Genomic DNA, 13,042 nt, shown 5'->3' with positions numbered 1-13,042 from the left:
TAGTGATTATTTTTAAAAATGTTTTTTTACTCGAAAATACATCAAATAATATATATATTTATTTTTAAAAATTATTTTTAACATCAGCACATCAAAACAATTTGAAAACATGTACAAAACATTAATTTAAAACAAGAAAAATAATAAATAAAATTTATTTTTTTCAAAAACGTTTTTCATACACAAAAACAAACGGGTTTTAGTGACTAATGTTTAATCCAAGCAACTCCATGATTTATTATTGAATTATAATTTAGTCATTATAGTTATCAAAGTAATTAATTAGTCGGTCCACTATAAAAAACATTGATCAATATTGATCATACATACCAATATTCATGAGACTACATCTTCTCTATCATTGACTTGAGGTTTAAACTTAGAAAGCCAAGAGAGGGAACAGACATCCTCAACTCCTTAATTACGTTTATCTTATCTGCTCCCTTTTTATTGAGAAAATAAATAAATAAATAAATAAATTGAGAGGAAGAAGGTGGACTCGACGAAAGGACTAGATACTAATGGATCTTAAAATATGAGGATTAAATTTAGTTTCTGAAACCACAAGGACTGAGTTATAAATTGATCTTTATTCTTTATGCAACATGACATATACTCACACTTTATAGAGTGCTTTTATTTAGATATCACTTCTTTCTTCCTTCTTTTTTACAGCGAGCGTGGAAATAAAGCTATGACCTCTTCCTATTTGCAAACACGGAAATATTTAAATAATTCACTCCATACATACATACATACATACATACAGGTTTTTACTTTCTATAACGAGTATTTCCCAGCAAGCAACACCTAATTAATTAGGTTTTGCAAGGACCCGGCCAGCCCAGACATAACCGTTTAAACCATAGTTTTAAGACCCGGTCTGGTTTATGGCTCGGGTTTTGAGTTTTGACCAGATTATCTGGGTCAATTTTTTTTTAAAAAAATAAAAACAACATCGTTCAGTAAAAAAAAAACAAAAGTCAACGGATTGCAACCGGGTTTTTGACGGGGTCTTGTCGGGTCAACAAGCCGAGTGAGCTGGATCACATCGAGTTTTTTTTTCCCTTATTTTTTTTCAATCTGACCCGGTTCTAGTTCCGAGTCGGCTGGGTCTCGAGTCGATCTGCCGGGCCGGATCAAGTTTTAAAACTAAACTTTAATTGATAGAAAGCAAGTGTTTTAAAAGGGTGATAATGATTATTTTTAAAGTATTTTTTATTTAAAAATATATTAAATAATATTTTTTATTTTTTTATAATTATTTTTTATATTAATATATAATTTTTTTTAAATATTAAAAAAGATAATTTAAAATAAAAAATTTAATTTTTTTTAAATCACTTTGTTAAAAAAAAAAAAAAACTGGCTGTAAATAACAAAAACCTCCTTCAAGGGCTGCTATTCATAGGAATCTTGGGAGAGAAGAAAAAATCTTTCTTTATTTTTTATTTTGTTATTATTCTGACTGACTGAAAGCCTTGGACAACGGGTTACGAAAATATGAACGAGCATCGCAAATCAACGGCTAAGACCCCCTTATCCTGTCAATCCAACGGTACAAATATCTCAAGAAAAAATAGAAAGAAAAACCCCACCGATAAAAATAATAATCTGAAATTAGGGTTTTGGAGTTTTTGGACTCCTTCTTGCTAGGCAGCTAAGCATATATAAATAAACCCTCCACCTCCACCTTCATCTCATCCATTTCTCTCTGCTACAGCTATAAATCTTTCTCTGTTTCTGTAATCCAATCATGGTTAACGGTCCAGGTCTTTACAGTGAGATTGGCAAGAAGGCCAGAGGTGCAAACCCCATTTCTTTCTTTTCTTCTTGTTTTTGTTATATACAGAGTCGCATGTATATTTATTGGAGGGTTTTTCCATTTTTGTTGATGGGTTTTAATAGATCTCTTGTACAAGGACTACCAGACTGACCACAAGTTCACTCTAAACACCTCCTCTCCTACTGGTGTTGTAAGTTGTTTCCTTTTTTCTTTTTTCTTTTTTTATCTCTATTCCTCTCTCGTTCATTTTACCCAGTTTTTTTGTCTCATTCTTCTGCCTCTCATTTTATTTTTTGTTTTTAAATTTTTTCATAACCCTTTTGTTTATAATGCCCACGTTGTGTTAATGTCTCAATTGTTAGGGTAGAAGATATAATTATGGGGGAGAAGTGGGTTTTCGTTAATTTTCCTCAATGTTGGGTTTTTGTTTTGTATTATTTATGCATTAGGGAACTAAATGCTACTTTGTAAATCTTGGTCATTAGTTTTTGAATGCTCTGCTAAACCAAGCCAGGTATCTTTATTCAGATTGGATTGGAGGTCTTGTTCTTACACTTGTAAATCTTGATTGTGTTACTGGGATGTCGCAGTTTATAGCAGAAAATCCTTAGTAATTCATTTTCTATAGGTGGATTTCGGAAGTGGGTTGTCATGGATTAGTATTGTATATTTAAATTTTGGTATCTTCACCCCATTTTAATTTATTGACTTTTTTTCTCGTTATTTTGCAGACTATCACATCCTCTGGAACAAAGAAAGGTGACTTGCTTGCTGCTGATGTCAATACTCAGCTGAAGAACAAGAATATCACAACTGATATCAAAGTGGACACAAGCTCCAATGTAAGATATTTATTTGCTCATCGAGTTAGATGTTATTCCTCTTAATAGTCTTTTTCATGCTTGACCACGAACCGGATTTTATATGTATGGCACTATAGACTTATTACTGGTAACTGTATGTACTTATTGATTCAAAACATGTCATCAAGAGCATATATTTGTAGGATGTTGAAGATTAAGATAGGAAAGGAGCTCATGCTTGATCCATAGTCCTTTCAGTAATTTCTTGTGCTGTGTAACCATAGTTAAGGTTTCTAGCATATGATTTTTACAATGGTTCCCATTCTCATATAATGTGCATTATTATTTTGGTAAACTTTTTTTTTTCGATTTTTATTTATATCTTTTGGTTGCCTGGATCTGTGTTAAACATCAATTATCTTACCTTCAATTTGCTTTGCTACCAGCTTTTTACAACCATTACGGTTGATGAACCTGCTCCTGGTCTGAAGACAATCTTCAGCTTCAAAGTACCTGATCAAAGGTCTGGCAAGGTAAGCTATTTAATTGTGTATCTACTCTCACTCTCTCTCTCTTGTTTTCCTGAGAATGCAAAGAACTTATGAATTCATGCTCTCAGAAATTCCTCTGCTCTGTATAGATTCACAGATATGCAAATGCTGACCATTGTGATTTCTGCTCATTTTGATAATTATATTTTAACAGGTGGAAATACAGTATTTGCATGACTATGCAGCTGTAAGCTCAAGCGTTGGGTTGACAGTAAACCCGATTGTTAACTTCTCAGGTGTGATTGGGACCAATGTCGCCTCACTTGGAACAGATCTTTCATTTGACACCAAAACTGGGGACTTCATCAAATGCAATGCTGGAGTTAGCTTGTCAAAAGTTGACCTGATTGCCTCATTGACTTTGTGAGTAGTTCCTCTTTGTGCAAATTAGTTTGAAATACCAGATCAACAATATGTATGATTTCTGTTTATTGTGAAGTGTTCTGTTTGTTTTAGTTCCTTGCTCTTTCTAGATCTTAATATTGATACCAGTTGCTACAAGGGTTTTTTTTAAAAAAAAAAAACTTAAGTGGACGTGTAAAAAATAGGGGCAAAAAGGGGACAAAATTGGACGAAATCATATTGAAATCTACATTTGTAAGTGTCAAATTGGTCAATATCTTCTTTTCTATACCTTGTAATTTATAAATTTATCTTGTTTATCTTACTTGATTTTGCAATCAAATCATTTTTTTGTAGTTTCTTATGATTACATTTAATTTTTGTTAGTTAAATCTACATCATAAAATTAGGAACTTGTAATAATTATCTCTTCTATATATATATATATATATATATATATATATATATATATATATATATATATATAATATTTTGCCATTTGAGATCCCGGCTTCTCTCCTTGCTACATGTATATGATAGAAGCGAGCAGGCTCATTCATTAAATTACTATAGTATTTGACATACTTATAATGAGTTTATGACATGGTGCAGGAATGACAAGGGTGATTCTCTCAACGCATCCTACTACCATATTGTGAACCCGTTGACTGCTGTTGGTGCAGAAGTGAGTCATAGCTTCTCGTCCAATGAGAACACCATCACTGTTGGTGCACAGCATGCATTGGATCCATTGACGACATTGAAGGCACGGGTGAACAATGCTGGCAAAGCAAGCGCTCTTGTTCAGCATCAGTGGCGGCCAAAGTCTTTCTTCACCGTTTCTGGAGAGGTAGACACCAAGGCGATCGAGAAGACTGCAAAAGTTGGATTGGCTCTAGCTCTCAAGCCATGACCGTGCTGCCCCATTATAAAGAGGAGGCTGCATAGATGTCTCTCTAGACTCACTTTCTTCTGTTATTAAGGTTGGTTGTGAATCTTTGGACAGCGTTCTCATGGTGATACCTCTCTTTCTGTTTTACTGGTTTTTCAATGTAAAAATAAAATTTAGAGGGGTCATACCACGCCGGCGGCACCTTATGAATTCTCGTAATCTTTTACTCAGTCCAAGCTAAACTGAGATGGAATATCAGTTATTTTAGAGGGTTTAGTTCATAATTTCGTTCCCTCAATTTGCATTTCTGCAGTTCGAAATCAGGTTTTACCTTCTTCGTTGCTTTACTGAAGATGGTTTACCAAAGTAATTGTTAATTTCTTGTTTGGTGTCCCCAAATGCTAATTGGTGAGTGATATTTTACTACTATATTTCGGACTCTTGAACACTAAAGGCGTCATAGCCCGAATCCCGCCAATAGTAATGGTGCTCAGCTTGGATAAAGCGAGTGGTTGTGGGTGCCCATCTTTTCCTTTCTTTATTTTTGATATACCTGGTCTTGGTTTGATTTTCTCAAAATCTATAAATATCCAGTGGAAAGAATGTTGGAAAATTATTAAATGGACCAGGTATTTTATGAGTGGCTTCTCCCATGCCTTTGGAATTCGAATAATGCTGCGAAGGCATCGGGCACGTGTTGGGTTCCGCTGCCATGCAGTATTTTCATGTTTTGCGATGATTCTTGTCAGCTCGTGAATGTCACAATTTTCAATCGTCAAGCCACTGATATTTCCTCGATCTTCTAGTGTGACAGGTTGTTAGCCACCATTCACCAGGTGAATCTCATGCCCTTGATCTTTAGCTGAGCAACGCCTTTCATGGAGCATTTTAGAGTTCTGAGCAGCTTGAAGCCATGAACATGTATGGATTTGCAAGGTGCAAATCATCACAAGCAAAGTGAACCATGTGGATGAAAATTGCACGCAATTCACAAATATATTAAGAACCACAGAATATACAAGAGAGCAGCTCTCGTATGTATCTACTTCAGTTACACAATCGTATACCATTTGATTAAAGTTTAAATGAAGAAACACACAAAACAGCATAGGGAATTTGCTCCATAACGTATAGGTAGTTACTGAGGAGCAGATGCCTGAAGCAGCCCATCTCTGATCTGGGTAGCAATGTCCCTAACAGAACCAGGGCCGTGAGGGATGAAAACTGCTGAGGATTTACTGGACGCACCAATCTCCTTCATGGTGTCAAAGTACTGTGTGATAAGCACCATGTCCAAAACATCCTTAGCTGAAGTTCCTGGCACATTATCAGAGAAGCCAAGCACGCTGTCTCTCAGACCATCCACAATTGCCTGGCGCTGCCGGGCAATACCTAATCCAGCTAGGTACTTGGACTCAGCCTCACCCTCAGCTCGCTTAATCTGGATGATTTTCTCAGCTTCGGCTTTCTCATTAGCAGCTAACCTCATCCTTGCAGCTGTAGAAGTTTCAACAACTTGTCAGAAAGAGAAACATAACCGGGAAGAACTGTCCAGCCCATCAAAATCCAGTTAGTCATATGCGAGACTTGATTTACACTAAATAAGTGGAAACAATCATGGATATCTCACCAGCATTAATCTCATTCATGGCCCGTTTCACATGTTCATCAGGTTCTATATCAACAATGAGTGTCTGGACGATTTCATAACCATATGCAGACATGGCCTAATTATCATTGCAAAATTAAGATGTTAGATGTCAATAAAGAATTGTGCGTAGTCTAGGAACATCGGAGAATTTTGTTTTCACCCTGTGATCGGATGCATACCTTTTCAAGCTCCTCTTCAACAGCTCTTGCTATTTCGTTCTTTTGCTCGAAAACATCATCCAAGAGTAGTTTTGGAACACTTGCCCTGATCACTGAGAAATTGCATAAAGTTCAGTTCCTAATTTACATTCCCCTGTGAAAACCACTGATAACAGTTTTCTTATAGTTCATACCATCAAAAACATAGGCTTGGATTTGAGATCGAGTGTTGGTAAGTTTGTAGAAAGCATCACTTGCTTTATGAGCAAGGGCACGGTATTGCACCGATGCAACAACATTGACAAACACATTATCCTGCAGAAGAGAACAGAAATAGACACAACAGTGTCAGATCATGCCTGGTACATCAAAGCGAATTAGAGATAAGCCACGCAATGACTTGCAGCCTACCTTTGTCTTTGTCTCGCAACGAACATCCAACTGCTGCAATCGAAGTGTGAGATGGCCAGCAACCTGACTTCCAAGGAACCATGGCATGCAGTGGCATCCAGGTTCAAGAACTTCATTAAACTTTCCAAATCTCTCCTTGATAACAACCGTGGATTGGTCCACTTTTACACAGCCTAACAGGTTGCCCATTTCTGTATGCGATTTCTGATATCTTTAATTCACTGAAGAAATAGAAAAAAGGAAATTGAGATTCCATTCATCTACTAAGACGGCAAGTAAAAGTAAAGCGAGTAATATCTATGTTTTTGCCCAATCATCCCAGTTCATGCTAACTTTCTAAAAAGATTGAAACCGGAAAGCACATGCATAAACATTTCATAGAGGAATCATCCAGACTTGGAAACAAAGACTATCCTCTATGCAAACATCTTAGTTGTCTGAAGTTGCTTGGTATCAAAGCTGTTGCAAGCTGAATTTTGACAATTAGTAAGCAAAAGCTAGTAAACTTTAAAAAATTACAATGCTCAAACAACATTCAACAACCACTACCACTAATTAAGTTTCATAAGAAAGGCAAGGGGGAGGATTGCGTGTGTGTGTGTGTGTGAGAGAGAGAGAGAGACGAACCAGAAAGTGCAGATGACGGAGAAGGCAAATGGAGAACGGAGGATAAATATAGCTGTTTCAAAGCGTTCAAAAACAAGAGAAACCTACCACCAGTATTGCCTTCACCAGGCTACTATTCTAATGGGAAGCAGTGACCTTTCCTGCCATTTCGAAACAGCTAAAAACGAGAAGTGTTTTTCTGGCTCAGAATATTCTTCTTGACCTGTATTATTTGGAGCATATCTCATAGACGCGTTAATTGATTAATTATATCAGTAATCATCTAAGAAATTTCCTGCCTTGTTCCCCACAACATAATATATATCACCTCTCCAGTACCCAAAAGTCAATGGAAGAGGATTAATATCACAGCCCTTGTAGTTATCAATCCATGTCATATTAGCTGGGGGGAAAAAGAATAAACAAGTGGCCCTTCCGGAGCATTTTCTACGATACTGCTCCATTGATTTATGTATGATAGTAGCTTGTGCCTTAAGAAGTGATGCTAAATTTGATTCCTTTTGTTTCTACTAAAGAAAGGCAACTAGGCAGAAAAACGAAACCAGACCACGACTGTCCCTGCTTTCAGCTGATAAGGGACCTTCATCAAATAATAACCAGCTAGGAACTCAATGCTTAAAGCATAGTTTTGAAACCCAGCCTGACCCGGCGGGTCAATCCGCGACCCGGCCGGTCTGGGACTGGAACCGGGCCGGGTTGATGAAAAAATAGAATAAGCCATGACCCGGTGTAACCCGGCCGACCCGGCGACCCGGTTGACCCAGCAAAACCCGGTCAAAAACCTGGTTGCAACCCATTGACTTTTGTTTTTTTTTTTTACTAAAACAACGCTGTTTTGAATTTTTTTTAAAATAGAGATTGATCCGGCCGATCTGGTCAAAACCCGATGACCTGATCAAAACCAAAAACCTGAATTTTAGATCGGGCCGGATTTAAAATCTATTTCTCAAAGGAATGTGCCCTTCTTGATGAGAACAATTGACCTGGTTCTTCTGATAAATCCTCTCCCTCCTCCATCCACCTGTCATGGTTGTGGCTTGCAATAACATTATCCAGGTCAATGGTATTGCTGCGCCGCCGGTTTGATGACCTTTTCTGTAACCATAATCAATGGCTGTTTGAAAAACAATAAAACGCCGGTTAAAAATGTGGAATCCATATAATAATTGTGGCCTAATCGCGGGTTTATCGAAAGCATATCATACCTGCTTTTCATGTTCTCCCTTACCTGCTTTTCATCATCCCTAATGTTTCTATCAGCAGTTCACATTTTTTATAATTACCTTCATACAGCAGGCTGACAATGTTTAATTGCCATTGAATATGTCATTATTTGTTTTATTTTAATTTTTATTAGAAAAAAGTTATTGAATGTTATGTTTTATTTAAAAAATTAGTGTTTAATATTATTCAATAGCACTACATAATTTATTTTATGATATAATAGCAGTAGTTAAATCAATCTTTTCAATTAAAAATCATCAATATTAATATATATATTTTTTAATTTTAATTTGAAAAGTATTTTTAACCAAATATATTAAACTAATTTTATTTTCCAAACTAACCTCAATTAAAAATACTTTTTATAAAACAATTTTTTTCAAACCACAACTATAAAAACTACCACAATACCAAACACACTTAAATTAATAAAAAAAAAATATTAAAAAAGAAAAAGAAAAAGAAAAACCCACTGAAAGCTACTGCAACGCACCCTTTAATTTTTGTTGATTCAATCATCCAAGAACAGGGCCAACTCGGAAGACATATCAACAATACAGAATTATATAAAGCGTGGGGAAACTACTGTTCTATGCTTTTTATTTTCATTATACTAATATTTTATTTTCATGATTGACTTTTGTTAAAAAGAAAAATTATATATATTTTTTAAATTATTTTTATCTTTATTGATTTTATTATTTTTAATATTGAGCTGGTTGAAAATTACAACTGTAAATTTCCTCACGAAACACTATAGATTGCTATAATATTTTTCTACATATTTTTTTTTCTTTTTGTTTTTTTATGATTTTTTTTAAATTATTTTTATTAATTTTATTTTTTTAATATTGATATAATTAAGAATTATAATTATATATTTTTTCACAAAACATTATTGCAGTGTTTCTCTACATAAATTTTTTTCTTTTCTTTTGATTTTTTTCTTTTGATTTTTTATGTTTTTTTTTACTTATGACATGCTTGAATGTTGATATGGATTTGTCAAAAAAATCATAAAATATTTTTGTCATATTTAACGTGCAAGTTTAATATTAGAAAGGTTCCATGACACAACTCAGGTCAACTGCAGCTTCATCGTTTGAGAACTCCGTGGAACACGAAGCCTAAAGCTATATTGGATATCTAGCTGGCTCGAAAATCAGCCAAATGTCTCTCACATCTCCCACCTTCAGTTGGTAAACAAATTATAGTCCTAGGGCTAGAGTTCATTCTTTCCCAAAACTCTGCCTCTGGAAGCCGGGCCATGAAAGAGCAACTCCACATTAGATTAGATGCAAAGAGAAAATGCATATGCATCAGCCTGCTTTTCAAGATAAACTCAGTAATTTATAACAGAGAGACTAGCATATCGAGTAGGGGAACTACATCTGTACCAGCTGATTTAAACATCTTCCAAATCCAATATACTACTTACAAGCCATTGCCTGAATGTATGCACCGCTTCATAGACATGAAAAGAACACAACGATAATCAGTCTTCCTTATTTGCAGATCACAAACTCTGAAAAAGCTAGAGATAAAACTTAAGATGCCAAACATCAACCAAGTAAATCCATTCAAAGCTTGAATTCCATCACTACTGAGCAGAATTTCCCTGAAGAAGTCCATCACGAATCTGTGAAGTGATGTCTCTCACTGCGCCAGGTCCATGAGGGATGAAAACAGAAGATGACTTTGAGGATGCCCCAATCTCCTTCATGGTATCAAAGTACTGAGTCACCAGCACCATATCCATCACATCCTTGGCACTCGTACCAGGCACATTCTCAGAGAAGGCAAGCACGCTATCCCTCAGTCCATCAACAATGGCCTGACGTTGACGAGCTATGCCAAGCCCTGATAGGTATTTGGACTCTGCCTCTCCTTCAGCCCGCTTGATCTGCAATATTTTCTCAGCTTCTGCCTTCTCATTTGCTGCCACCCTCAGTCTAGCAGCTGCTCATGACAATGGCAGAAGGATCAAAATTGAACTCTTGAAACTGTACTCAAAGCATAAGTTTCTAACACTAATATATACTAATGAAATTTCTCTGAGCTGAGGAAGCAAAAATGGTCAATTAGTTTTCCATAGTAACTACACAGTACAATATTCATGTTAATTTCCCATTTTGGATCAAATACCCACTCATACATGAAGGAACGCTACATGTTTTAGTAAGCAACAAAAGCTTACATACACACTAGGGAATCATTTATTCAAATAATTTGCTGATTTTGAATATCTGGTATCCATGTAATAGTTCCCAGATAAATTCATCGCAAAAGGCTTGCAGGAATATTAGTATCAGAGAGAAATTCAACAATCAATACTTCAAATTAATGTTGGGAGTCTCGAACTTTACCAGCATTTATCTCATTCATTGCTCTCTTAACATTAATATCCGGCTCAATATCCACAATAAGTGTCTGAACAATTTCATACCCATAGGCAGACATGGCCTATGAAGGGAAAGCACCATGATTAGAAATCCTCAAAATACTGTGCAGCAGAAAGTAATCTACCCAAAACTATAAGCTCCACAGAACACAGTAAGTTGATACCTTTTCAAGCTCGTTTTCAACAGCCTTCGCAATATCGTTTTTCTGCTCAAAAGTATCATCCAAAAGCAATTTTGGCACACTTGCCCTGATTACTGCAGACACGGAAATTAGATCCAAGTATTATTAACAATTTCCCCTATGCCTCTTACAACAACTTCAATGCCATAGCTTTGTTTAATCAGTTTAAAAATCTTAACCTCCGATATCATTTCTTTTATTCAGCATTCCAAAAAAAAAAATTACATAAAGCAGATCTACATACCATCAAAAACATAGGCCTGGATTTGTGCCTTGGTGTTGGAGAGCTTATAGAAGGCATCAGATGCTTTCTCTGCCATGGCCCGATACTGAATAGATGCAACAACAGTGACAAATACATTATCCTGAAAAGACAACATTGTCCAAATTTATGAGCAAAAACACAGCAGCAATAAGACATAAAACAGTAAACGAGCAATTATTATTAATTAGAAGGGAAGAAAGTAATGAGTTAACCTTAGTTTTTGTTTCACATCTAACATCGAGTTGCTGCACGCGAAGAGAAAGTCCACCAGCCACTTGGTATCCAAAACACCAAGGCAAGCAGTGACATCCAGGCTCCAGCACATCAACAAACTTTCCAAACTGTTCCTTAATAGCAACATTAGACTGATCCACTTGAAGGCAACCAAATGCTTGACCCATCTTCTCTTCTTCTTCTTCTTCTGTCCTGCAAGCAGCAGCAGCAGCGGATTAAAACCCGAATTCTTGCAAGCCAGAAAACCGATTTTCCACAACTTGTTATATTTCATTTATCGTTGGGCAAATCCAGCAGAAACAGAGATTTAAAAAAAAATCCATCTAATATGGAAAATTGGAGCTTCTATAATACTTCTCTCTCTTTATTTCAGTGGCTGGATTGAAAAAAATGTCTGAAAATCAAAAGGGCTTTGTCCTTCAGACTGCTTCTAAAAACAAACAAAGAAAGCCCATAATTTTCAATCAACTTAACAAACATCCTTCATCTTCAATTTACTCTTGTCTTGTTTTCTCAACAACCAAACAGATGTTAATTCCCAAATTGGATCCACCAAATTAACAGTATTTTTCACATTGATTGTTTTAAAAAAACTAATTTTAACACACATAATTACTTTGATATTTTCTCCAGCCTTTTCTTTTTGGTTTTTTTAGAAACGAAACGCAGGAAAGGAAAAAAAGAAAAGAGAAGGCAGAGCATATTCAAGCGAACACAACGAGAATCACAGGAAATCTCCAAGAACAAAATTTCTTTCAAAACCTAGCCTCTACAAAACACAAGAAAATGATGGTGACTTTCGAAAGCTCTTTTTTTTTTAACAAAATCCTTAAAAAACAGTAAGTTTTTGTTTAGAAACACAAAAAAATCCATGAATGAAACACAGCGTTCACGCATGTTGCCAACTGTTTCTTTTCTTCCGTTTTCTCAAGAACCAAACAAAATAGAGTAATAGAAAATCATAAAGAAGAGATATAATACCTGTTCTTGTTCTTCTTGCTGATGACAACAGAGAGAAATAAAGAGTTTGTGATATTTTCTTTTGATGAATGAGCAACGACAAAATTGGCAATTTGCCAGCGTCTATTATAATCCTATGTCTGCTACAAAGTGATGAAAATTTCATTTTAGATCGGATTTATTTGAAAAGAAAGAGACAGATGCAATGATATATATAGAAATTAATGCATAAATAAATTTATGACGTGAATGATAATGCAAATTTAGTAAAATAGGTATCAAACACATACCATATTTAAATTTACATAAATAAAATTTTAGAAAGATATATATTAAAAGTAAAATTTAAAGAAACATTACTGAAAATTTATATTAAATTTAATATAGGAGATAATGGTTGTAAAAGTTTGAATTTCTTTACATTATAAATAATAATACAAAGGGAAATTTGAGTATGCTACAAGAGGATAAAAGGTTGGGATAAGTTTTTCTTATATAGAGTGTAATCTTTGAAATTTTTTGTATATGATTTACTTTTAAAAAAGTTGTTTGTTC

General features: G+C 35.2%; 3 protein-coding genes across 3 annotated transcripts; 1 reads left to right on the top strand and 2 right to left on the bottom strand.

Moving 5' to 3' along the window:
- The first annotated feature begins 1,576 nt into the window (after positions 1–1,576).
- On the top strand, positions 1,577–4,658 carry LOC7482451 (mitochondrial outer membrane protein porin of 34 kDa). Its single transcript, XM_002323999.4, has 6 exons — positions 1,577–1,805; positions 1,909–1,976; positions 2,518–2,628; positions 3,036–3,122; positions 3,295–3,503; positions 4,095–4,658. The coding sequence occupies exons 1-6, from the start codon at positions 1,757–1,759 to the stop codon at positions 4,393–4,395; spliced, it is 825 nt and encodes a 274-aa protein (XP_002324035.1). The 5' UTR covers positions 1,577–1,756; the 3' UTR covers positions 4,396–4,658.
- A 693-nt stretch (positions 4,659–5,351) lies between these two features.
- On the bottom strand, positions 5,352–7,516 carry LOC7482450 (hypersensitive-induced response protein 1). The gene is made up of 6 exons (XM_002323798.4): positions 7,222–7,516; positions 6,595–6,815; positions 6,378–6,498; positions 6,205–6,296; positions 6,005–6,101; positions 5,352–5,871 (listed from the first exon to the last, which is right to left on the bottom strand). Exons 2-6 carry the CDS (start codon positions 6,781–6,783, stop codon positions 5,513–5,515), a joined length of 858 nt encoding a protein of 285 aa, XP_002323834.1. The 5' UTR covers positions 6,784–6,815; positions 7,222–7,516; the 3' UTR covers positions 5,352–5,512.
- Positions 7,517–9,773: 2,257 nt separating this feature from the next.
- Positions 9,774–12,670, bottom strand: LOC7482449 (hypersensitive-induced response protein 2). Its single transcript, XM_002323797.4, has 6 exons — positions 12,509–12,670; positions 11,506–11,719; positions 11,273–11,393; positions 11,011–11,102; positions 10,812–10,908; positions 9,774–10,404 (listed from the first exon to the last, which is right to left on the bottom strand). Exons 2-6 carry the CDS (start codon positions 11,692–11,694, stop codon positions 10,046–10,048), a joined length of 858 nt encoding a protein of 285 aa, XP_002323833.1. The 5' UTR covers positions 11,695–11,719; positions 12,509–12,670; the 3' UTR covers positions 9,774–10,045.
- Positions 12,671–13,042: the final 372 nt, after the last annotated feature.

This window comes from Populus trichocarpa, chromosome 17, assembly GCF_000002775.5.
Source record: "Populus trichocarpa isolate Nisqually-1 chromosome 17, P.trichocarpa_v4.1, whole genome shotgun sequence".
Lineage (NCBI taxonomy): Eukaryota > Viridiplantae > Streptophyta > Magnoliopsida > Malpighiales > Salicaceae > Populus > Populus trichocarpa.
This window is presented reverse-complemented; position numbering and strand designations above follow the sequence as displayed.

Excerpts from the sequence above, each read along its gene's own strand:
- LOC7482451 (XM_002323999.4), top strand. The coding sequence starts at position 1,757 with ATGGTTAACGGTCCAGGTCTTTACAGTGAGATTGGCAAGAAGGCCAGA. Across the intron at positions 2,629-3,035 it reads AAGTGGACACAAGCTCCAAT|CTTTTTACAACCATTACGGT; the intron begins GTAAGATATTTA and ends CTTTGCTACCAG. Across the intron at positions 3,123-3,294 it reads CTGATCAAAGGTCTGGCAAG|GTGGAAATACAGTATTTGCA; the intron begins GTAAGCTATTTA and ends ATATTTTAACAG.
- LOC7482450 (XM_002323798.4), bottom strand. The coding sequence starts at position 6,783 with ATGGGCAACCTGTTAGGCTGTGTAAAAGTGGACCAATCCACGGTTGTT. Across the intron at positions 6,102-6,204 it reads TTGAAGAGGAGCTTGAAAAG|GCCATGTCTGCATATGGTTA; the intron begins GTATGCATCCGA and ends AATGATAATTAG. Across the intron at positions 5,872-6,004 it reads CATGAATGAGATTAATGCTG|CTGCAAGGATGAGGTTAGCT; the intron begins GTGAGATATCCA and ends AAACTTCTACAG.
- LOC7482449 (XM_002323797.4), bottom strand. The coding sequence starts at position 11,694 with ATGGGTCAAGCATTTGGTTGCCTTCAAGTGGATCAGTCTAATGTTGCT. Across the intron at positions 11,103-11,272 it reads CCAGGCCTATGTTTTTGATG|TAATCAGGGCAAGTGTGCCA; the intron begins GTATGTAGATCT and ends CCGTGTCTGCAG. Across the intron at positions 10,405-10,811 it reads AATGAATGAGATAAATGCTG|CTGCTAGACTGAGGGTGGCA; the intron begins GTAAAGTTCGAG and ends TGTCATGAGCAG.